The sequence below is a fragment of the Pelmatolapia mariae genome, linkage group LG2 (assembly GCF_036321145.2).
Source record: "Pelmatolapia mariae isolate MD_Pm_ZW linkage group LG2, Pm_UMD_F_2, whole genome shotgun sequence".
NCBI lineage: Eukaryota > Metazoa > Chordata > Actinopteri > Cichliformes > Cichlidae > Pelmatolapia > Pelmatolapia mariae.
The window spans coordinates 26,613,554-26,638,204 of record NC_086228.1 but is presented as its reverse complement, the minus strand read 5'-3'; the positions used below and the strand labels follow the sequence as shown (position 1 = coordinate 26,638,204).

Genomic DNA, 24,651 nt, shown 5'->3' with positions numbered 1-24,651 from the left:
TTATGAAAATACTCAGTTATAAGTAAAATTCCAAAGAGTAAATATAATTACGTACAGTTTTAAAGTGAAATCTTATTTGCACTTTTTTATGGTCCTCGGTCTGTGACCCAGCATTTTGAGTTTAGAAGTTTCACTTTTGTTCTTTGATGTTTGACTCTTAGTTTGTGGTATTTTGGCATTTTGTGGTATAGTTCGTTGGTGTTTCTTTTTTTACTTTCTCAGGCGAGTGGTTAGAGTTTTTTTGGATTCTATTCTTGCTTTAGTTTATTTTACATTCCCTGTGTTTTCTGTGTCTAGTGTTAAGTCTTACCTCCCAGTGTCTCCTCATCAGATTTAGTTCAGCTGTATGTTTCTCCTCAGGTGTCTCCACTCTAACCTCATCTCCTCTTGCGTATTTGAACCCTCAGTTTGTTTGTGTTCTTTGTTGTATCCTCCATCATGCTGTGTGCTCCCTTGGTCTGTGCTTCCCTGTGACTCAGAGGATTTGCTTTCCTGGCGCGAGCCCTGCCTCATTTTTGTAATTCGTTTGAAAGGCTTCAGAATTAAAGCTGTTTTTTGAGTTTCTTGTCTTGCGAGTCCTGCATTTGGATCCACCCATCCAAAATGCCATAGTCACTCCATGGCTACTTTAAACCTGAAGTCTACAACTTTCTGCCAGGTGGTGCTGTACTGGACAGCACTGCATTCATTAATGTGAAAACATTTTTTTTCTCTTAAACTTGTGTCCTTAATGTGCATATCTTTTGTTTCAGCCTACACAATTTACCATACATAAGGGATCTTTTATTATTATCATTCATTTCATTTACTTACTGCCACTTTAAGTAAATAACTAAGATGCTTAAGTAACTTTTAAAAAAGAGTCACAGGGGACAAAAATTAGAAATGTTTCCCATTAGAATAAAATCTAACAGAACACCACCTTCTATTATGGGCTCTACAATAAACATTATTTAACTTGAATTTAAACATTTCCAACAAAATCACCAAAATCTCACCACAAAAATATTCTTAAAACACATAATTTGAACCGTGGTATATTAAATTACACAATATCAGTTGATAGACTGGTCAAAGTGTAATCCACCTCTCGCCCAGTGTAAGGTTGGATAGCGTCTAACTCCACTGTAATCAGATTGAATTAGATAAACAGTTCAGAAAATACTTGAATGGATGGTTATTAAGCATCATTAGAAAGAGTAACTGTAAGTTTTTGTCCCAGCTCAATCAGCAACTCATCTGTGGAACTGCAGAGGAGGAGGTGAACAGTTTTATGTCCCAAGGAATCAATAATCTGTCACTGTTATCACCCATCTTCGCTGTGATAAAGATCCCTCACAAACAGATGTGCTTCTTAAGGAAACTTCGGAAGTCTTTTGCAGAACTTTTTTGTAGAGCAGCTAGAGAAAGCATCCTCACTAGAAACATCACACCCACCCCATCCCAGCCTGTTCACCCTACAGGCCATCTGGCAAGTGAGACAGAAGTTTTGTTATGCAACCGCGTTATATAATGATAATTAAAATGGATATTAAACTGGTGACATCAATCAATAAAATAGCCAGTTATCATACCTGTCAAATGACAAAAATCCTACATACAGCTCATACAGCTCCTGCGTAATCGTCCCTGTGCTTGTTGATGGCAAGAAATGCAGAAATGAAAGCTTCCACTAGGGCACGACATGTAATAATTGCACTTTTAGCTGGTTATGGTTTTCTTTGTTGATAAAATCTTTTTTTTCCTCTCTCACTACATGGGGGAAAAAAATATTGTTTAGTAGAGATGCAGTTGTTTCCACAAATGTTTTTTTAGTAAACGATTTGGAAAATAGTCACAGTGTCCTTTTATATCAAGCCAGCAGTCCGTAGTAGCAATGCCTCCACAAATGTGGCAGCAGCTTCGAAAATGAGGCACTTTTTTGCCAGCCGATGGTGAATAATGAACAAAGCGAGATTGTTAGGAAGCCATATGGGCAGATTTAGCAGAAAAGATTTAGTTTGGTGAGCAAAGGAAACTGCAATCTGCTTTTGTAAAAATGTGCTCATGAATGCGCTGATGCATTTTTTTTTCTTCACAACAGCTAGAAAGACAGAATGGACAGCAGTGGGGTGTAATGCTTTCACCCTGCCTACACACACATGGAAACACACATATGGTTACTCACACAAAGAGGCACACATATACACACACATACATTTTGCACATGCATCAAGCATGGGCAGAAAGACTGTCTGATTATAGGATGAGGTCTCTGTGGATGCTAGTGGCATCCAAATGACATGCAGTCGGCACAGTAGAGCATAATCATTTCCTGCCACACACACACACAAACTGCTCTTCCGCTTTGCTTGCCCTGCTATATAACTGACTGCCTGAATTGTGCCTATAGGATTTTACAGGCTATCAGAGTTATTCCCTTCTATCTTCACTGCAGCCTACTTCTTCTTTAGCCTTAAACTATGTCTCTCCATCTCTCGACACCTCCTTTTCTATGAATTTGTCTTCCGGCGCACAGCCCTCGCCAGTACACCTATATCTTGCCATCTCTCCCCATAAATCTCTGCGCTTGTATCAGCCTAGTGTTTCTGTCGTTTCAAACAGTGTTCCCAGCTTGTTCCAATCTCAAATCTCCGTCCCTCCCTATCTCCCCGCGGTCTCTGACAGGCCTGTTTCCACACGTTGACAGAAATGTTTCTCCATCTAGTAATCATTTCAAAGTCTGTCTGTAGAGCAGAGAGAAAGGAGTGAAAGGTTGGAGTGTGTGTGATTGTTTTTATGCTTGTGTGTATAATATTGGTACAGAACTGCCTGGTGTTTCCCTGCAGGCATGTGAGTGAATGGCTGCAGACTGTTTTACAAGACCCCTGTCAGACTTTAAAGGAAAGATGATATGAGACAGAAGCGAGGAGAAAACAGCAAGAGCAGGAAGAGGTGTATAAGATATATATATATATGTGTGACTCTTTCAAAACTGCATGTAAGGAGGAAGGAAAAAGCAGCAGAATTACAGATGGAAGCATATTTGGCAATAAAGGATGAAGAAGGAAAAAAAATCAGGAGGAAGAAGCATACCAGAAGAGCTTCCAGCGGGAGATTAGAGTGCGATGCAGAGAGAGAATGAAAGAGTAAGAAGTGGGTAACAAGAGCCAGGAGAGTGGGCGAGTGGTATTGCAAGAAAGAAAAGGCAGAGGAGAGCAAGTGGGACATCACATTTCCAGAGATGAGGACGGTGGAACAAAAGGAATTAGGGAAAAAACCGGGGGAGGGAAAATAAAACTCTGAAGATTTTGATTAAGATTCAAATGCTTTTGGAAGCTTTAGAAAATCAAGCGAATAAAGTCAAATCTGCACATTCAGACCCACCTCAGTGCTAACTTGCAGTGGGAAAAAACCCCCATAAAAACTCCTGCTTCTCCACATGAAGGATTCATCCCAAGAGTTATAGATTATGAATCAATCATGGCAAACAAAGCTTTGGCAATTACTCATCAGGGGCATCGCGGCTTTGAACAGGGGACATGTCTATTAAGAAAAATCAATACTAATATCTATCGCTGTTGAAATGACTTCTCACACAGACGCTTCCCTGTATCTTTATTAGCAAATGCATCCTGAGCCTCTTACAGGCGCCCATCAAAGAATGAAAAAAAGGGAATAATTAAAGGAGGCTCTGCGATTGATCTGTTTTTATCAAGGGAGAGGGGTAAAAGCAAGAAAAACAAGAGGGATGGAGGATGGTATGCAAACAAATGGAAAGCAAAGAGGAAGGATAGACATTAAAGAGAAGTAAAGCACAAAAGAGTGAGACAAAGCAGAAGATAAAGTGTGAATGTGGCAGATGTTTAAAGAAGATTCAATGAAGAGAGAGAGAGAGAAAAGTGAGCAGAGGAAGTAGCTTAGTTGAGCTAAGTTGTTATTCTTACAGCTAACTGGACTGACGTGGGATGTGAGGTCTTTGTAAACATGGCAAAGGAAGCAGGAATAGGAAGATATTCGTATTTGACATTGAGATATTAGAGGAGATTTTTTAAACTTCAGTGAAAAAAAAAACAAGATTTGAGGCTAACAGTCAGTCTGGATGTGCAGCTAAAGCTGACAGCGTTTCATTGATTAAAATAGATGACGGTCCATTAAGTGATTGATAGTTAATAGGGAAAGTAGTCAATTTTAAACATGGTAGCTCGTGTTTATTTCTTGCCATCCTGAGTATATATGAAGAATATGTATCAAATGCATGACAGCTGTGACTCACTAACCCGATTAGTATAAGGTCACTCTGAGGTACTTGCAGTCAGGGCATCCTGTCAGAAAGGATTTTAAAGAAAACCCTCCGTTTCTTTCATTTTACTTTACTTGCAGTTTGGTTACGTTTAGGCAAAAACAGGAGCAGCGTGACAGAAACGGTAGATACAGGCACGGATGAGAATGTCAGTGACTGTAACAATGTCCACCATATCTTGTTTTCCTTGCAGAGTTTATTTCATCTAATAGGTAATTGATTCTGTTCATCTTATCTTAGCCTTCGCTTCTCACTGCAGTGCAGCTCTTTATTTCTCAGGGGTCACAAAACAAACTGTGAGACACGGGTTCACTTGGTGACAGGTGGTCTGTTTGTAGTCTGTTTTTTTCTCAATTCTCTGCTGTTCCACTTAAAATGTACAAGAGATTTGTATTTATGTTATTTTAACCATGAAACAGTTTCATAGTGCACTTAATAATATCTGCACCAATACAAAAACACTTTCTGTAGCGCTTGGTCTGAAAGCATATGTGCTAAATCTAATTTTGGATTCATTTGCAAAAAAGACGGAACACAAGGCATTGCCTCTTTGCTCTTTACTCTTTACAAACTAGGCTCAGTGGACAGATTAAGTGCCTGTATTGCTACCAAGTGATGTCTGTTATCCACTGAAACCAGAGCAACTTTGATCTGAATATAAATTCACATTCTTTTGGCATTAAATGCGACGTTGGCAACATTTGCTACTCTCACTATACGAGTGCCATTTCAGCTGTCATATTAATTTAGCTCAAGTGATGTGCATCACTTCTGTCATATCTGTGCATACAGACTGAACCATATAGTCAGGACTAAGTAGCTATCTATATTCATCATCTCCATTTCTCTCATTGGTGCCGGTATTACAAAGGCCTGGAGGCAAGCACAAGGCTGAACGGTCTACAGAGATAAATTGCATGGAAAATATTGTTTATCTTTGAAGAACTATGCAAAGCATTTGCCTGCAAATATTATGCAAATAAATTATCGTTATATATACAGTGTGCTGATTTTTTCTTATATAATATAATGCCTGAATGTGGGTTTAATTTGGAACACCGACAAAGAATCTTCAATTACGGTCACATTTTTTTTAAAAAGTGGAAAGCATGTTTGCTGCGAATATCTGCACGGCACAAACTTGAATGTAAAGAAGTATGGGAGCTGAGGTTCTATGGCAGTATCGCAATCGCATCATTGCGCCTATAAACAACACACAGACACACATGTGCTTTGGGCATGAGATTAAGCAGAAAGCTGTTTTCATGATGCCATGTGCCTAATAAAGCTCTTTTGCTGTCCTAATTGGCCCTTTTGGTCTACTTCTTTTGATGTCTGGGGATGAGAGAGAGAGGTGGAAACTATAAAGCCCATTAAAGAAACAGAGATCCTCTCTTCTCAACCCTTTAGCCCTGCAGCAGATGGAAACTTTGAGCCAAACGCACTTGTTCTCCAGAAGACCCACATGCACAAACGCATTATATTTGCATGTATTCTACCGCCCCGAAACTAAAAGCCAACATGATTAGCAAAACTTCAAACAGCTGGAGTGATCTTAGAGTAGGACAAGGCTGTACTGTGCAAAACTCAGAACACAAAGAGATGCGAGGGTTCGAGACAGCGAAAGAGGAAGGAACCAAGAGATAAACAGCAAAGCTGGACGAAAAGCCATAGATCAAGAAGGGAACTGTGTTGCGAATACAAGGGGAAGACTTGAAGGGACCAACACATGAAAGACAAAATGAGAAGGTGAAATGAGGTGAAAGTGTGCAAGACAAAGAGAGAGACAGGAAGAGAAAGAAAATTCACTTGACAAAGTGAGCGGGCATAGAGAACTGAAAGCAAAGGCAGAAACAAATGGAGCAAACAGGAACGGGAGATGAATCTGTTTGCAAGGTGCAGCTTTTGTAGTTTATAACCGCTGGGAAATATTTCATAGGAAAAGAGTAGTTTGTGTACAAGCAATGGATAAATTTCTTTTTTTTCCCCCAGGTGAAAAAAGACACATACAGATAAATGCCTTAACCCCAGCCTATGGCCATATGAGCCAGTGAGGGCAATGGCTAATAACTCAGCCTTCAAGCTTCCCTTGTGGAACAGCTATGACTTTATGTAGGCCACAGCATTAGTTTGGCTTCATTTAGAAACCCACACTGAAAGCAAAAACACCCACTTTAGTTGTGTAGTTTAGCAACTCGTTTGAATTCAGTTCAGTCAATTCATCACCCCAATATGTGCTGGATAGGACTGTAAATGGACTGCATTTATCTAGCTTTTTAAAACCAAAGTGCTTTACAGAGTGACTTTCATTCCCCATGCACAACACAGTCCTGGCCATGGGGAGCAAGCAAGCTTAATTTCTTTCTCAAGGGTACTTCAAAACAAACAGGAGGGGCTTGGGATCAAACCACCAACCCTGCAATTAATATCTAACCAGTTCTTCTTCTGGATACATGACTGCTGGAGAGCAATGAATTAATTATAGGCTACATTATCGAATGGGGCTTTCACTGCGCATCTCTAAGATAAATGCCAACATTAGTAACCCGTGTCCTCCTGAAAATAAACACAGTTATGCGACCGGTTTTCCAAGTCAAAGGGTTTCGAGTCTCTTGTGCTTTGAGTCCTAAACTAATTTAATATTACAAATGTCATACTGAATTTTTAAAAATGTAATGGTGAGTATGTGCAGGAAATGATGTGAGTTTTGTGGGTTTTGTCCACAGCATTATCTAAATGTGATCACTGGAGTTAACATCCGTTGTCATTTGCTGGCATGAACTGGATCCATCAAAAGTGGCAGAAAAATTTAACTACAAGCAGCGATAAGGGAGCAATGAAGTTAAGTAGGGTGCAGTCGTCATCGCAAATGAATTATGATAAAAGGGGAATGGGGCGTGCCGATAACAATAAGTCCCACGTCTATATGCCACATTTGGCGTCGACAAATCAAGGCTGCCAAACAGGAAGTGACGCCATTATGACATATTGCCATGCCCTCAGTTTCTGTGTAGTGGTAGATGGCGGTTCAAACATCCTGTTTGGGAAGGCACATCTAATCAGAAGACCTTTGGCTTAAAAGAGGAGGTGCTTATTTCAGACAGAAGTGAACTGAGCCCCAGAATAAGATAACAATAATTATTTTAAATTGTGAATCATACAAAGCTACACTAGTAAAGTCCATTATTAAAAATATGGAGCTGAAACGTAATGGTCCCATTACTTTGGAGTTCAATGACCTTGTATACAGTAAACCATATGACCATATGTGGCAAGGAGGGTAAAAAACTATGATATTTATCAAATGAGTGGCATTTCTCTTAGTTAGAGCTGTGCGTCTGTGATGACCATACTAAAGATATCTGCTCTCACTGACATCATACAGAAGCAAGAGTAGAAAAACATAGTCTGAAACAGATGAATTAAAACAGTCTGAAGCCAGAGTTTTGGCTCACAGAGATCATTTGCAAATTATTGTAAAGCTATGCATAGACATGCTAAAGAATAAAGGAAAAACCTAGCAGTCATTAGATTTTGATTAAATATAGTATAGTGTTGGCCAGGCTGTAGCATTCTTCTGATCTCCCTTTGACGTCACTATACATTAGCAAGCACTTTTAGAAGGTCAATCTATCAAGCAAAAAAATAAAAGTGCCTTTTCTTGTTGCAGTGATTTAATTACACAATATTTTTAAACAACCTCGGTGATCAATCTATGCACAAAGTCAGGCATCAATACATGAAACAGTTCCTGAGATGTGTTTGTTAACTTTGGCTCCTGATTTCAAATGGACCTAACAAACCAAAAATCCATGCGATAACATTTGTGGAGTTTGCACTGAAAAAAAACCCGTCTTTATCTATTTATTTATTTTTACTTATATGTAAACACCTACTAGGATAAGATTTCTTTTAATTCAGATGAAAACTAAGTGACATATTACTATACTATTATTTATTTAAGAAAAATTAAGTTAAAGCAGTGTGTGGGAAAAACTAAGTACACCTATGACTGTACACTGTTGACTGAACCACAGCTTGTTTAACAACCTTTAGGAGCAATAACTTTTTTTAAACAATTGTTTCTTGTACGACTTTAACAGTCTCTCACATCATTTGAGAGACTGCCAAACATTTTCAGCTTTTTCAGCCATTCTTTTGTAGATTTGCTAATTGTCCTGTTGCATGACCCAATTTGGGCCAAGCCTTAGCTAATGGCCTTATACTTGACAAGGACTTCAAAACAAGCCCAAATCACCAGCCCTCCAACACCGTGCTTGACAGCTGGTACGAGATGTTTGTGCTGATATGCTGTGTTTGTTTTTTCACAAACATTGCACTGTGCATTTTGGCCAAACTCTTCTACTTCAGTTGTATCTGTCCAAAGGATATTGTTCCTGAAATCTTTTGGTTTGCTCAGAAGTAGCTTTGCAAATGTAGGCCATACTACTACGTATGTTTTTTTTTTATTAGAGCGAAGAGGCTTTCTCCTGACAACCCTTCCAAAGAAGGCATACTTGTTCAGACTTTTTGCAATTGTACCATCATGAATTTTAGCATTTAACACTTTCAATTTCTCTGGATATTGCACAGTCTGACCTTGGGGTGAATTTGCTGGGATGTCTAGTTTGGAAAGACTAGCACCTAGGGATGGAAATTGATAAGAATATAGCGATTACGATTCCATTATCAATATCACTTATTGATTCGATTCCTTATCGATTCTCACCAGCTTCACTTTGAGAGTCACCACCATGACCATCACCATCTGGTCAGATGTTTGCGCCTGTTGGAGGTATTTCCCCTCTTTGTTGTGATCAGTCTTAGGGTCATTACTCAAAAAAGGAATTATTATACAGGACACTTTTGTTTAAAGTAATGCATTACATTTTTTAATTACTCCTTATACTACTCGTTACATTACTTTCATGTCACTCTGTAAAATGACCTGAAATGCGTTGTCTCACAATTACAATTTCACAATATAAAGCTCTGGCTAATGTCTTACACACCAACACAAATCCCTGTCCTAATGAGAACACACATATGATCTTCATCTTAGTATTACACAAAGATGAAAACCAGCACAAGGAGACTTTTAAGTGATCGCCATAGTGACTCTATTAAAGAAAGATAGAAACCGGCTGGAGTCTGACTGCTCATCAGTTTGTTACCTGTTGAAGTTCAGGGTCTGGCTGCTGGGCTGGGGTCGGCATTCACTCAGCTTTCACTCTGGGTTCTTGGCTAGCTTAGCGTTAGCATGCTATCTGTGCAGATGCTTGCAAAGAGCAAAGTTGCGTTAGCAGCATAATGAAGCTGTTTCTGTCCTTGATGCAGTGAGCACTTTACCATTACACTTGTTTTTATGGGCAAAAAAAATACTAAATAAAATAAAATAATAGTAATGTCCATATCCACGCTGTAGACTGTGCCACTGTTTTCCTCCTCCACACACAAACTGAAATCTTGTAGTGCAAGAACTGATAAGTGAGACTGATAGGAAGGCAGACTAACAATTCCAATAGAACTAGACTACTGGGAACCAGTTCTCAATTCCCATCCCTACTGGCGTCTGTCTTAAATGGTTTCCACTTGTAAGTAGTCTTTCCTCACTGTAGAAAGATGGACTTTAACTTTGTTTGGAAATGGCCTTATAACCTTTCCCAGACTGATGGGCAGCAGCAATTGCTTCTCTCGGATTATCGCTGATATCTTTCCTTCTTGGTATTGTGTTAACACACACCTGAATGCACCAGACCTGTGCACTGCTTTTATAGAGGTGCTCGAACTTGGTAATGATCAGTTAATCAAGAACATTTGGTTAGCATTGCTGAACAGCTGAATTTTGACTTTGTTTTTGTTAAACATATAATAAGACCAGATGAAGATCAGATATTCCTGATATGAAAAACCTTAGAACTGAAAGAGGGTGTCCTTTCTTTTTAACATAACTGCATCTTTATCTTTGGCTTGTTGTTGGTGTTTGAGTGCTCAAGATACAGATGTAAGATTTGGTGAAAACAATCAAGGTTCTGTTCCCAGTCAGTGGGCCAGACTTTTAGTCTATGGTTCAAGGGGCTAATACAGACTTCCTGGTCCTCCAAAATAATAAAAAATAAAGATAAAATTACTAGTTCATAACATTAATCCCCTCAGTCAGCAATGGCAACGGTTAATACTAAGAGAAGTGAGTTGCCGAAAAGTATTGTTTCTGATTTTGTCCTGTCAATTTAACAGCTTCCTTAAATCCACATCTATAATTTTCATCTAAAGTTTGAATCCTCAGCTAGTTAACTTTAAGTCCTTCTCAGCTGGTCATTGCCTCATGTTGAGTTGTGATCAAGGATGGGTCAACTTTCCATGCAAAATGAATCCTGCCCTGCTTTCATTAGGGCACTTCTTTTTTTTTTTTTATCACTGCAGCAGATGGCGAAACACACACGTTCAGTGACACACACACTGCAGCCCCCTGAGAAGCAACCTCGCCTCCTCTCTCAACTTTTCTCAATTTTTTCTCTCCCACTTTTACTCATCTATCACTTCCACCTCACACCCTAACAGTGGAAACTTCAAAGTGGCTGCTATTTAGAGGTTACCCTACATCCTGGTTGCTTTGTAAGCATTGTTGCCTTCCCTAACGAGTAAATGGGCTGCGCTCGAAATGGAAGTAGCTACCACGAACACAAAGTATCTGACACGCATGTTCATATTGTAGACTGCAGAAAACAACCAACCTGAAAATGTGCCTTGAGTATCTCTTTAGCACATATCGACTGAGAGCTGTTTCCACGCAGGAAAATGAGGTGCAGGTCACGCACTGAAATAAACAACCCACGCAGCATGCTATATATGTTTGTATTTCAGGAGCCCATTTATGGGGTCTCTAAAGAGTTTTCTCAGCTCTTCTTTGTCTGACTGCACTGTTTGACAGGTAAAACACTGAGAATATAGAGCTGGAAGGCATTTTCCTGAGGGACATTCACAGCACATCATTTACATCACCTCCGGTGTTTTGTTTTTTTTGTCACAGCATATGCAACATGCAGACAGTTTTGCATGATCTCACTCCAGTTAATGGTCCAATTAGAGATTTCTGAATTTTATCCCTCTGTTTTCCTCGTCGAGATGTGATTTGGCTCCCGATTTTCCAGCCTCTGCTGTGTGTATTTGAGATGCAGCGCTGTGTCTGTCAGCGATAGCCATCAAGGTTTAAGGTCAACAGATGCAGACCACGGCCAAAAGCTGATGGATTACAACGCTTTGATTTACGGCACAATACCACAGCCACCACACACACAAAATGCACGATTCTTCACACACGCCTACATTTTCAGCAGTCAATTAGGTGCATAAATATTTTCTGTGGACAAAGAATACACATACATACTGGGTACAGCATGCATGTGTCAAGTGTCAGCACCTGTCAAACAGCAGCGTGGCAGGAAAGAAAGTGGGCTGGTTTGGAAAGCAGACAGGGGTAAATACCATCACCTATTATAGACATGCCCAATGGCACAGTTGCGCGCACACATGCACACACACGGACACATGTATATTGTTAAATCCACAGTTCAAACAGAGGACAGGTGGCCTGGAGCACTCTAAAGCAACAGTGAATTACAATTTCTATTTTTTATACAACTTCTTATTGCAGCTTACAGCACATTCATCTTAATACTATAATGCACTTCTTGTGCCATATTCACCACTCTGAGCAAACATATATGACTCCATCACTAAAGCACAAAGACGCAACATGATGGATGCTGCTCACAGTAACATGCAAATCCTCACATTCAGGATTCAAACATGCTCAGTGTGTGCATTTCAAATACAAATTCTTACCTTTGTGGTAGGACACTTGCTTGGATTGCATGGAAAAGGTTCCCATCACAAGACCCATGTTGACTTCTGGCTGCTGGAAGGTTGCGCGTGCTGGCGTAAGTGAGTGTGTTTATGAGCGCGCGCTGGTCTGCCTGCCTATGATCAAGGTGTGCTAGTAAGTATGCGTACAGTAGGTGAGCGTAAATTTGTGATTAAGTTAGTCCATCAGCCAGCTGTATGTGTGGAAGTACAGATATCACTTCTCATGCTGCCTCACACCCACACAGCTCTGCCGCTTCTGCTCGAGGGTGTGTGTGTGAGAGAGAGTGTGAGTGAGAGGAGAGAGAGTGGGAGAGACAGAGAGAGAGTATGTGTGTGTGTGTTTCTATGTATGCGTGTGTAAATGAAATAAGCGGCACACATCCACTCTCAGGCTACCTTTGTCTACCCTGCCACTGAAGCTGTCTATTTTACATCCCTTCTATCTCTTTGTCCACCAGTCCCCAGTCACCAGACTGTCATCCCATCAATTCCTCTGTGCCTCTTCATGTATCTGCCTCTATGTCTCTGCTTCTCCCTGCTCCCGTTTTCTCTCCCATTCGTCTGAGTCGCTCTGTCTCTTTGTCTGTCTGGTGGGGAACGGGGAATTGCACACTGTTGCACGGGAAAAGGCAGAGACAGAGACGGGAGAGATGGGGCAAGAGAGGAGGACAAAACTCAAGAGAGGGCAAGCGAGAGGAGGAAGAAGCGATGAAGAAATTAGGAGAAGAAAGAGGAGAGGGTGAGGAGAAGAGAAAGAGGAGACAGAGACAAATCAGGAGGATTCACAAACAGCAGGGGAGGCAAAGTGAGGAGGAGAGAGGGTGGGAGGGGAAGACCGTGAAAGAAAGAGATGGAGCGAGATGAGGAGTGCAAGAGGTGAGGGGAGATAAGGGAGGAATAGACTGATCCGTCCACCCCTTTGCTATTCAGCAGGCAAACAGTCTGAGTGTGGAGAGTGCATTCGCTGCTTTATCTCTACATGCACAAGTGTGGCAGGTGGTGTGTGTGTGTATGCGATTGTGTGCGTGTAATTATTCTGCTCGCGGGTGGGTCATGGACAAAACCCTCTACGTGTGGCACAGCTACATCCTCAGAAACGCTGCCTCGCATTTGTCAGCGACTGCATCGACATGCTGTATCAGACATGTTTTTGTGCTCAAGTCTCCTGATGAACTCATCAACTACACACACGCACGCACACACAGAGGCCACACACCCTCTACAACAATACACCCAGGAGAGCGATGCCAGTCTGCAACACAGTCCAACTCATACATGCACTCCTCACTCCCATCAGTCACGCTTAACCCCTTGCTGCCCTCTGTGTAACACCGGTTGTTCAGATTGGCAGGCTGCGCTGATGCCACTGATGGCAGCCCTTATTGAAATTCCTCACATGGCTTTAGTTAAGAAAACAATTTACAGCCGAGCCATCGCTGTGGTTGAGCTGAGGCCATCAAGGCCAATGATAAAGTCATTAGGGCATGGCATTCATTAAAGGCTAGCTGCAGTAGCCTGCATGCTCAGGATCAATGCAGAGTAAAACAAGAGAGGGAAGAAGGCAGTGCGAGAGACTGAGAAAAAGAAAATTAAGAACAGGGTAGTGAAAGGTGGATAGACAAAGAAAGTGAGAAAAATGAGCACTGCAGGGCAGGAGTGTGTGTGTGCGTGAGTGTGTGCGTTCAATGGTGAGAGACATTTTTTGGGTATGCAAGAGCTCACACCTCCCCTATCCCTTTTCTATCTCTGCAGAAAGGAGGAGATCATACATGATTCTCTTATCAAAATTGAACACTAAAGAGAAAAAAACATTTTGCACATGCGTGCACGCATACGCACAAACGCTGACAAACACTCAGTGCTTACAGCAAGTAAGAGCGGCAATAAATCAACACAGAGAAGCAGGTCTTTGAGTACACACTACAGCAATGACACAAAGACATGCTGATTAAATTCTGAAAGCCCGGCTGAATAGGCGAGATAAGGGAGCGTGATTTGCTGTAGTGATGATGTTTAACTTCAGTGAAGGGGTTACATACACATCCATCAGTGGAGAGAAAAGCCTTCGGTTGATCAAACACTTTGAAAACCCAGTGGATAAACTGAAAAAGCTCACAGGGGAAAAGCTGAAAAACGTGTTGTTTTGATCAGTCTCTGCGAAGCTGACATTTTCCAAATACCAAGTTTTCAAACAACACAGGCTGAAGAAAACAAGCTGCAATTACAGAATAGAATAGAATAGAATTGAATAGAATTGAATAGACTAGAAAGTTAATTCTTAACCTTGAAAATAGTTGGAAAACCTTGGGCAAAAGCCCCTCAAGCCTAAAAAAGATGATATTTTTTAGTCTGTAAAAACCTCCAAAGCAGTTACTCAGTGGATCTTGTCGTGCTCTCTGTTGTTTGCCTTTTACTTGTTTTTGTATATATTTATTTTGATTGTATATATTTCTCCTGTTTGTTATTTATACCTGCTGTCTTACTTTTCATATCTTATTCCAGAACAGTTAGTGTGGAACACCCACAAGACATGTATAATCAAAATAAAGAACTATTCTATTCTATTCTATTCTATTCTATTCTATTCTATTCTATTGCAGTGAGAATGGTTTGTCCTCTGGAAAAGAAAGCCTGAACTAAAGTTTCTCAAAAATCTTTGAATTCCAAAACCCAGAAACAGTGAGAACATCTGCACGGGAAAAGCTGCAGCATCAATCACTTCTCCAATGACGCAAACCCCTCCATGTACATGTTCAACTCAGCTCTGTTAGAACTTTAAGAGTTATGACTCCTGTCTGTTGGAAACAAAGACAATATTACACTGTTTCGGAGCAGTCCACAGATGGGAGATGGATCATCGAACTGCTGGACTTGCCTGCCGCTGGCTTCCTTTTTGTAGCAACCAGCAGCAACTATAAGCCATCTGTACCCAGCAATATTTTCAGTGCTATTATAAAATAGTATATTTTTTTCTACATTGTCCTTTGTAACCAGTTTGGAAAGCTCCAATGAAAATACATATCTATCAGAGGGTCTGGGCAAATCTTGTGCTTATTTTCAGGTTGTTTTGAGTGTGGAGGTTTGATTTTTAAACCTCAGAACACCAACACTAAGTGTTGTCTTCATTCAGTCACACTAGAGTAAAACTAGGACAGACATCTCCATGCAGCCAGGAAAAATTAGTGGTTTCCCAGTGATTGCATTGATTTTTTTTTGCATTTGGAGATTGATTGGAAGTAGTTGAGGTGACTAAACTTGGCAGCCAGAAACCTAGCATGCAGCAGTCTCAATTCGTGGGTAACAACTGGCGATTGCAAGGTGACGGTAGAGGTCGGTGAAAGCCAACCTGTCTCCAAGCAATTATGGTCTAGCTTGGACCGACTATGAGCACTCTCACACAGATTAGCAAAGGTCTGCATATAACTGAAGCCTGATTTGATGTGATGCAACTTTGTAGGGACTTGACTCAATAAGATTGTTCAACTACTCATCTCAAGTAACTAACTGGCTGTGTTTTGTTGATATTCCTATGTAAAAGCTATGTCATTTTGCAGTCATGTCACCATCATGCAGCACTTTAAATGAAGAAAGTGAAGAAGCACTGGGCTCAGACAGCATCAGCCGATTGTGAACAGCTGCCCAAAAGAGGTCATGACATCGATGGGACAGGGGTTAAAGTCATCAACCAGGCGTCAGCACGGTAAATGGTGGCAGAAAAACAATGACATTTACTTTCACAGTCAGAGTGGTCGCTGTCACAGTTATTGTAACCACTTGACAGTTATTCCTGAGGCAATGCGATGACACTTGTACATCTACCATTTCTCAATACGACAGTAGCATCGTGGAAAATGAAACAAAAACAAAAAAATACAATGTTTGTTTTGGAGAATGAGAAAAGAGTTTCAGACCCATCAATTATATATGACTGCCTCCAGAAACTACAAAAACAGCTCTCTGATTTTACATTGGTAGAATTAAAGTCTAGTTATGTTAAGCACAAAACATTTCTTGTTTAGGAAGGCACACAGACTGGGTTAACATTGTGTTATTCTTGGGGACCCTTTGTAGTCATGTGAAAAAGGAATAATTAGTCTGTTCAGGTAGGGAACAATTATCACTATGATTAAACTGGTTACACAAAGCTGTCTGTGTTAAGGTAATGATGCTGCTGTCATTCATGTAAATTAACTCGGGTAAAAAACACTGCAAGGCCAAGAAAAAATTCAGCTAAGGGAAATGGGTAAGAACGTTCCCCTGGACTGGAGGTGTAGTTTTTGGATAAACAGAATGGTCAGTTTTTTCCATGAGTGGAATTTTTTTTCATCCCTGATGGTGCAGGCATATTCCAAGATGACAGTGCCAGATTTCATAGCGATCAAATAATCAAAGAGTGGTTCACAGAGCATGAGACATCATTTTCACACATGGGTTCACCACCGCAGAGTCCAGATCTCAACCCCACTGAGAATCTTTGGGATGTGCTGGGCTTTGATGACTCTCTGACCATCAATACGAGATCTTGGCAAAAAAAAAAAAAATGTTGTGACAATGCATAAGCTTATTGAAAGATGACATGAATAATTCATGCAATCATCCTTTAATGATCAGCTGACCTGCTGATGTTCTTTAAGAAATGGATAGAGCTACTGTAAATCATCACCTTTGTTTAAATACTTTAAACAATAACAAACACGGATTAACTAAGCCATTAGCTTTCTAGTCATTTTAATACAGTGAAACTAAAATAGCACTCTAGACTGTTTAGTTGCAGTCCAGTAACACTAACAGCAACAGGTTCATCACATTAGGCCGAGTGCCAAACCCTTCCAAGACATTAAGCTTGACATCGTCTGTGCTGCTACTCAGTCCTGTCCAGCCTTCGTTGGATGGTTCTGAGTGCCAGCCAACCCTTCTCTCATCATTTATTAACCATTACACAACAGACCTTTTACGGGATTGAGACGGCAGCCTGGGTGAATGAATGGAGGCAAAGGAAAAGTACATGGGGTTAGACTGTGGAGTTGAAAGGTAGAAAGCATTTGACAGCATACAGACGGTGTTGACAAGCACAGAAAGTGGTGAACAGGCAGTGAATAATAAATTGGCTGGTTAGCTGCTGTCCGGTCTTATTAGATGAAGGCTGAATGGAATCTGTCATAGTGATAACTGCACAGAGGAGAAGAGATCAGGGCAGAGAGAGAGGGAAATGCAGAGGGAAGGAAAGAGTATAGGAAGTGGCAAGAAGACAGCAAGACAAACAGGAGCAGATATTCTGAAGACCAGATGGGAGTAGTTCTAGGAGGGAGGGCCGAAGGGGTGTAGGTGAGGAGGAAAAGAAGGAGAGCTACAGACAGAACAGTTAGATGCAGTATTAGGAAGCAAGATTGAAGACTGGCTCCTAACAGGCTCAGTGACATCTGAGTCATCAGGACAAACAGATTGATTTACTGAAGTGAGAAGCAAAGGAGACGAGCTCAACGATCCTGCCAGACACGGGAATGACGTGTAGCGCCACGGAGAGCAGACTATTTCTGCAGCAAAGAGACAATCGCATGTTGGTTTTCCTCTAACAAAGCCAAGCATGTGTTAGTTGCACCAACACAGACCACAAAGCAAAGTGTATAAAAGGCCCAGTGGAGTCATTTGGTTGCTATGACTATATCATACCGCATAATCATCACGTAAAGGATCATTTCACCAAAATCATAAAAACACAAATAACCCCTATTAAGACATGCAGTTGTGTTTGTTCAGGCTTTAAGATGTCCCTTTTTAAAATGTCTGCTACAAAACCAGCACACTAGGAGTGAAAGAAATTGTGTTTATAACTTCACAAATATAAAAAAAAAATAGAAGGATTTATCATTTTTCCTGTTGACTGGAGAAAATGACTTTGATTTTATTATTATTCATTGAAAAAAATCATGCTAGCTAATGTTTGCTGGTGTGCTCTGTGTTCAAATAAAAATGCAGCATAAGTATCTGCTGATTTAGGCTGCTGGCCACACAAAGCAGGATCTCTGAAAGTCTTTAAGTCACCATAATCAATCTTAGACTTTAAATCGATCACATGCGTGTGAGAAAGGGGTCGATTGTAGCGGTGAACGCAACAAGAATCATCAAAAGCTTCTCTCAGTTGACTTGAGAATTCAAAAAGCATGGTAGGATACTCTTAGTGACTCTAAAAAATGTTGTCTACCGCTATTACATATAAATATACTATACAGTACTTTTAGATGGGCATTGCTGACGTATGTAAAAGTCGCATTGTGTTGTAGCTGGTTATTAGGAGCTGTTTTTAAACTGTTTTGGGAGGTGTTGCAACTGAAGGTGTTAATGTTAGAGCATTTAGCAGTTACAGAGACTGACATTTACTATCAGCAGTGACATCATTAATAAACACTAATGGCCCATATCTGCTGGCAGCAATGTTTCACACATGATCATGAGCAGTTCCTACTAAACACTCATCACTTCCCATCATTTAGGTTCAATCTCAGTTTCATCAGTCCAAAGATTTTTTTTTAAACTATGCAGGATATTTCTGATGTTTTCTGGCACTGTAATCTGGCTTTTCTGTTTTTGCAATGGATGGTTTTCACCTGCTTGTAAACTCTCCATATTTCCATTCATGAACAGATCTCTTCGTAGCAGACCTTGGCAATCATACGCCTACCTCCTCAAGAGTGTTCTTGAATTGACTAAATTTTCTTATTTCTTTTATTATCTTTTTTCCCATGATTTTTCCACAAGTGCTGTTGAGCCAGCCAGTACATTTATTGTTTAAGAATTTACCAAACTGTTTTGGTTTTTCAACACATCGAAGGCCTCCTTCATTGCATCGACATGTCTTTAGAGCTCATATTGAGCGCTCCAGTGAATAGCTGCCAGTTCAACAATTAAACTCAACTCCAGAAGCTTTATCTGTGTAATTAGTCATGGCCTCACCTGGACATGAAACTGTGTTTTTAAGTCAAATGTCCAGTTACTTTTAAACCTCTGAAAATGGAAAGCTATGTATAAAAATGACTGCCTTTCTAAATAATTAATGAAATACTTTTGTTAATCCCCTTGAGTTAAAGCTGAAAGTCTGCAATTAAATCCCATCTTGATTATGTGAGTTAAAATCCTCTGTAGTGATGTGCAGAGGCAAAATTACAAAAATGCCATCACTGTCCAAATACTTTTTTATCTGACTGAACCATAAGTTATCTAAACCGTGCTGTTAATCTCAGTAATCGTGCTTACTAGCACCCCAGCTCATCACAATCAATATCAAAACATCACCTTTGAATGGCTCTAAAAAAAACAAAATAATGATTTTGAAGTTTTTCTATTTACTCTGGTTACCTTTGCCTAATATTAAAATGTATTTGATGATCTTAAATATGTATGTGTAATAAAAAAACAATGTATATTTTTCAAGCCTAAAAACAGCTGTAACAGCGTTGCACTGTTTGAAAACAACAAGAACCCGTGTTGGTGAATCTTTGCTGCCTTAAGACTCTCTCCATGACAACAGTCTCTCCTCAAGGCCATGGCTGCTGTTTTTCTGTCCCACAGTGCATCTCTGAAAACAATTCACCGCCGTTCGCCACCCACAAACTTTATGTCGCCTGTCAGAAGGTGAAAAACACCATCTAACCTTCTTCCCCCCAGGTCGATACACAGATGACACATTTCCGAGGGCTCTTTAAACTCTGTGCAGCTTGACGTGAAGTTGCACAGGACATTAACACTGAGAGATGCACTAACACAAAAGCTGTTTATCCATTTACTCTTAAGCTTGGCTGAAATATTTTCTGCTTCATTTGCCATAAATGTTTTGCAGACAGCGTCACCTTGCCTGTGGGTGTTACTGTTCTCAGACACATTCAGCCTTCACTAGCCGGCCTGCTATTCCTGGAAGCAGATAGTTAGCAGATGAGTGTATTCAAATGTGCAAATGAATATAAAATTGACATTTTTGTTGAAGGGAATCAGGTCTTATTTCTTTACTTCATCAGTGCCCCAGTGGTTTATGTGAACTGAATGCAAACAATTCTATTGACTCTCCCCTTCTGTGTCTCTTTCCCTCCCTCCACAGCAGATGAAAGTGATGGAGGTGTTAATTGTATGCAGCTTGGGGATTGATTACAGCGTTTGGAGGGGGAGAGTGGCGTCCCCACCTCAGAGAGCCTTTTTCATAAGAATTATTATGCATTATATTTTGTATTAAATATTCGCCGTGTCCCCTATGGCACATTAAAAGTGATATGACAGCATTTTGGAGCTAAGCAGCACGCGCGCACACACACGCACGCAGTTGTAGAGCACACTCAATGAGATAAGAGCACACACACATCAATATCCAACTCAGAGCATATGTGCACGAACATGCACAGGGGCTTATTCGCATGTGGAAAAAAGTGCAATCATGTGCACACCCTCATCCATCTTCTCATTTTTCTTTCCTCCTTGCTCTTTGTTCTTATTTACTCTCTCCTCCTCTTTTCTGAATACAAATACGAGCCAAGTCGCCAACCCCCACCACCACCACCCCTGACTCAAAGCAAGAGGGAGACCTGGAGCAAATATCTGATGGAAAAAAGAGGAGTTAGTGAATATTTCATTAAGTACTTATGAGGAATGCACAGCTGGGTCACTGTGGCTGACAACTGTGAACCCTGAGTCTGAAAATCCGCCTTGCTGTCCATCATGCATCAGCCATCAAAGGAAAAGCTGCCTCGTGTGCCAGTACTTTGAGATAGTGAATATTTAAAGCTTTAAACACTACATTTTTCTCTAATCTTCTCTGACAATGTGGGAATGTGTGGTTACAGTAATCTGGAAAGGAAAAAGAGAAAGAGTAACCTGATGCCCTCTGCTGTCCAGTCTGATAAACACAAATACAACATATGGATATTACTCATAAAAATGAATACATAGGTCTCTTTAAAAGGTCATTTCTGGTCTTCGTCACCTGATATTATTAGCCATTTATAATCGGGGTGCTAAAAATCATGCTGGGTTGCTCTCATTAGTGAACACCAACATCTTTTTCCCCTCCTGTTTCTAAAGCACATAAAGAAAGACTGAATTCAGGTCACGAATTGGGCTCAATTTATTGTGAGAAGCAAGTAGTTTCAGGGTTTCTTGCTTTATTCAGCCTGAAGATAAGAAGGGATTTTTTTAGTAGTATTTTCTCTGCGTGGCTGGGGATTTTCAGCCAAACAGGGTTTTGTTTGCTGATGACTCCCATCAGGTGCCATCGCATTTGCCCAGACCACAGCAGAGCGCACATTTCTACATCCAGGCAGGTTGCTTTTGTATGCCAGGAGGAAGCACCAGAGGGCAGGCTGCATGAAAAGGAAAAGTGAAATCAAGCAGGCTGTTTACAGCCTGGAGCTGCTTGGCAGGATGTTTACAGGGTTTTCAGAGATGACAGGAAGCAGAAGAGAAGTTTACTGCTAAGGCAATGCAGAAAGTGACTGACAGCCAGAGATGAACTGAGAGGGAAACCAAAGTGATGAAAGGGATTTAGTCTTTACAGCCTGCAGCTAGAAGAAAAAAGCAGAACTTGAGAGAGGCTGAGATTTCTGGGAAGCAGAAAATTCAACTAGTATGTTTTTTTTAATTTTTAATTTTTTTATGTTATTTAGACACTTTTTTTTAACTGACAAGAAACACGGAAGATAAAGGACTCTGGCTAAAACGAGACAGGCAGTGTCAGAGATATATTAAAGTTTCTAAACTCGCTAGAGCAACCCAGTTAGCACGTTTTTAGTAGAATTTGAGAAATAGAAACTTTTTTAATAATTTGGTCTGCAAATAGTTAAATGAGGAAAAAATAACGTTTTGTGTCCGTTATTTTAGAGAATTGGTTCCTTCTTATTGTTCTTTCTCTGGAGACTTACCAAGACACAACACAGCTGTTATGACTTACTAACAAAATAGTTGAATTAAGTTTAAATAAAGGATGACAGTATTGAATTTTTAAAAAATACCTTTACCTTAAAAAAAAATTAAAATCAATTTTATCGCACTTCATATTTTTCACCTAGCTGTCCATTCCCCACCTGCAGTAGCTCCACACCCACAACCCACAGTCTACAATCATCATATTCAGTGTATACACTGTCCATCCATTCATCCATCATTTTCTGCCACTTGTCTGGGTTCAGCATGGTATGTGATTGCCCTAGGGCTTTGTCCCTGCAGGACATTTCTGAAACACCTCACCTAGGAGGCATCCTCAGCTTTGATTTCATTCTTTCTGTCACTACCCAGAGATTGTGGCCATGGCTGGGGGCAGGAGCATAGATCAACTATTAAAATGACAGCTCTGCTTTCACCCTGAGCTCTCTTTTTACCAAAACAGACCAGTAGAGTGTCCACATCACTGCAGATGCCCCTTTCAATCTCCTGGTCCACTCTACCCTCAGTCATGAGCAAGACCCCAAGATACTCAAATTCCTTCACTTGGGGCAACAGCTCACCCCTGACCCAGTGTGCAGATGTTCCCAAACTTAGAGGTGTTGATTTTCATCCCTGCTGCTTCACACTTGGCTGCAAAAGGCCTACTGGATGCTGGCCATTGTGCCGAGTGCACATTTCTGCTTAACAGTTGGTGTTTGAGCAGGACAAACTGTTGTTAGCACAGAGATTTGCCAAAAAAAACATGACTCGGGTTCAGATCTGGTGGTCTATTCTTCCCAATCACACCCCTCCAGGTCACACTGTCATCGTCCACCTAAGGACAATGGAGTCCCCAGTAGGGCCATTAAGAAAACTGAGCACATTGAACTGTCATTCGGTGCATAGACACAAACTTAGCTGAAAAACACAAGAGATACCACTTATTTACAAAAGCTGATAAGGGACATGAACATATTTCCCCACTACTCGCCAAACTGCAATTACTGCCCATTATTTAATGTATTCTAGTTAGCCTTTCTAAAGCATTAAATACCTTCATTCCAAATTACATAAATGGGGCTCTGCTAACTATTATAGAGGATCTACAGTTTTGCTGTTAGAGCCCACAAACTGTCCAAACTGAACCTTTTCTTGTGAGATGGCACTGGCAGCTCTTTAATGTCCTATAAATCTAATTTTAAAACATTACCTTATTGTAAAGGTTTTATGAATGCTTGAAATGTGGCGAGGCTTTATTATCATTGTCTTGTGTCTATTTTGTTTTATGATCTGTTTGCTTTTCATGATCTCTGTTTTTATTTTGTTCCAATTTTATCTTTACATTTTTATTTTTTGTATCAGTTTTATGGAAATAAAAAAGTGTCTATTTTCCACATTGTATGTGAATTATTATAAATCTTTAAACATGTTCAACAAATTATTTACACAATGAGCTGCTAATTGTTTGAACAGTATAAATTCATTCTTAGCATATACTGACTTTTCTTTACGTTTATCTAAAATGTAACAAGCAGTATCTCATGTCTTTAACGTCATGCATAATGTTTTGCCATTTTGAGGTCAGCCGTGTCAAAGAGCTTAAGTGACTTTGATAAACTTAGTTCTTCAGAAGCATGTTTACAGGTCTTAAAGCTTTCGGTATAATAATTTAGTTAGTAAGAAACCTGACTTCAGCTGCTGAAAAGCTCAGAGTCTGATTTAGTCAGAGAGCTTTATGGTAAAAGAGAGAATTTTTAAGTAATTCTGCTCCACTGCCTGTCATAAAAGTCCTACTCAGATGTAAAGGACAGATTTGCATATATATATTATTTTATTTGATCCCAGTTCTTAATGTCCCTTTCCTGTCTTCCTGCAGAATAACACAACACATTTGTGCCATGAATTTCAAAAAAGGGAAATGGGATTAGCAACATAAGAAGCATAAATCCTTTAGTGAGCTTTGCTGCCACTGATTTGATGATGGCTTAAGACAACCACTCATGAATTTAGTGGTTTAATGTAATGTTATTTTCTCCCCACCGTAAACTTGTATTTTCCCACAGGTACCAGCAGATGTCAGTGCTGCTCTGAATGCCTTTACAGAGCTAAATCCTTAGTAAACCTGTGTTTACAATTCATTTCAATACATTTAAACACTTGAAGTATTTTCTCTTTCCAAAGCCATGCTGCTACTGGTAAAAAATAACAATAATAAAAAAAAAACTGGTATAAAAATCATGTTACCAGTGAGAGGACCAAACTATTCTGTCCCCCGCAGCTTATTACTGTCTTCTTAAAGTGTCCTAAAACGCTGACTCTTAAAGGTCATCTGAAAAGAGCCTGTAACTTACAGTGAAGTGTTGAAAATGCTGTCAGGTCTCCTGGCTGCAGAAAGTAATAACCCTCCTCCCCTTTTACTATCAGCATCTCAGAAAAAAACAAAAAAAACAGAAAAGGACTTTGCTGCTATGGATGGACAGATGGTTGCATGGATGGATGACTGGATCAATATCTCAGTAGATGATATGTTTTACTTCACAGATCATGAATAATTCTTAAGGGAGAGTAAAATACTGATCTGATCTTTGAATTTATGAGTTTTG

The 24,651-nt window shown here is 40.1% G+C and overlaps 1 protein-coding gene across 2 annotated transcripts in view; it reads right to left on the bottom strand.

Moving 5' to 3' along the window:
* LOC134644323 (Kv channel-interacting protein 1) overlaps window positions 1–24,651 on the bottom strand; it is a 45,257-nt gene that overhangs the window by 18,098 nt on the left and 2,508 nt on the right. Inside the window, exon 1 of one of the 2 annotated variants that reach the window (XM_063497296.1) lies at window positions 12,128–12,969. The exons of the other annotated variant lie outside the window; for it this stretch is intronic. Coding sequence (XP_063353366.1) covers window positions 12,128–12,185 — 58 coding nt within the window. The 5' untranslated portion in view covers window positions 12,186–12,969. Of the gene's footprint in view, window positions 1–12,127; window positions 12,970–24,651 lie in introns of those variants that run through there. 2 annotated transcript variants of the gene reach the window in all.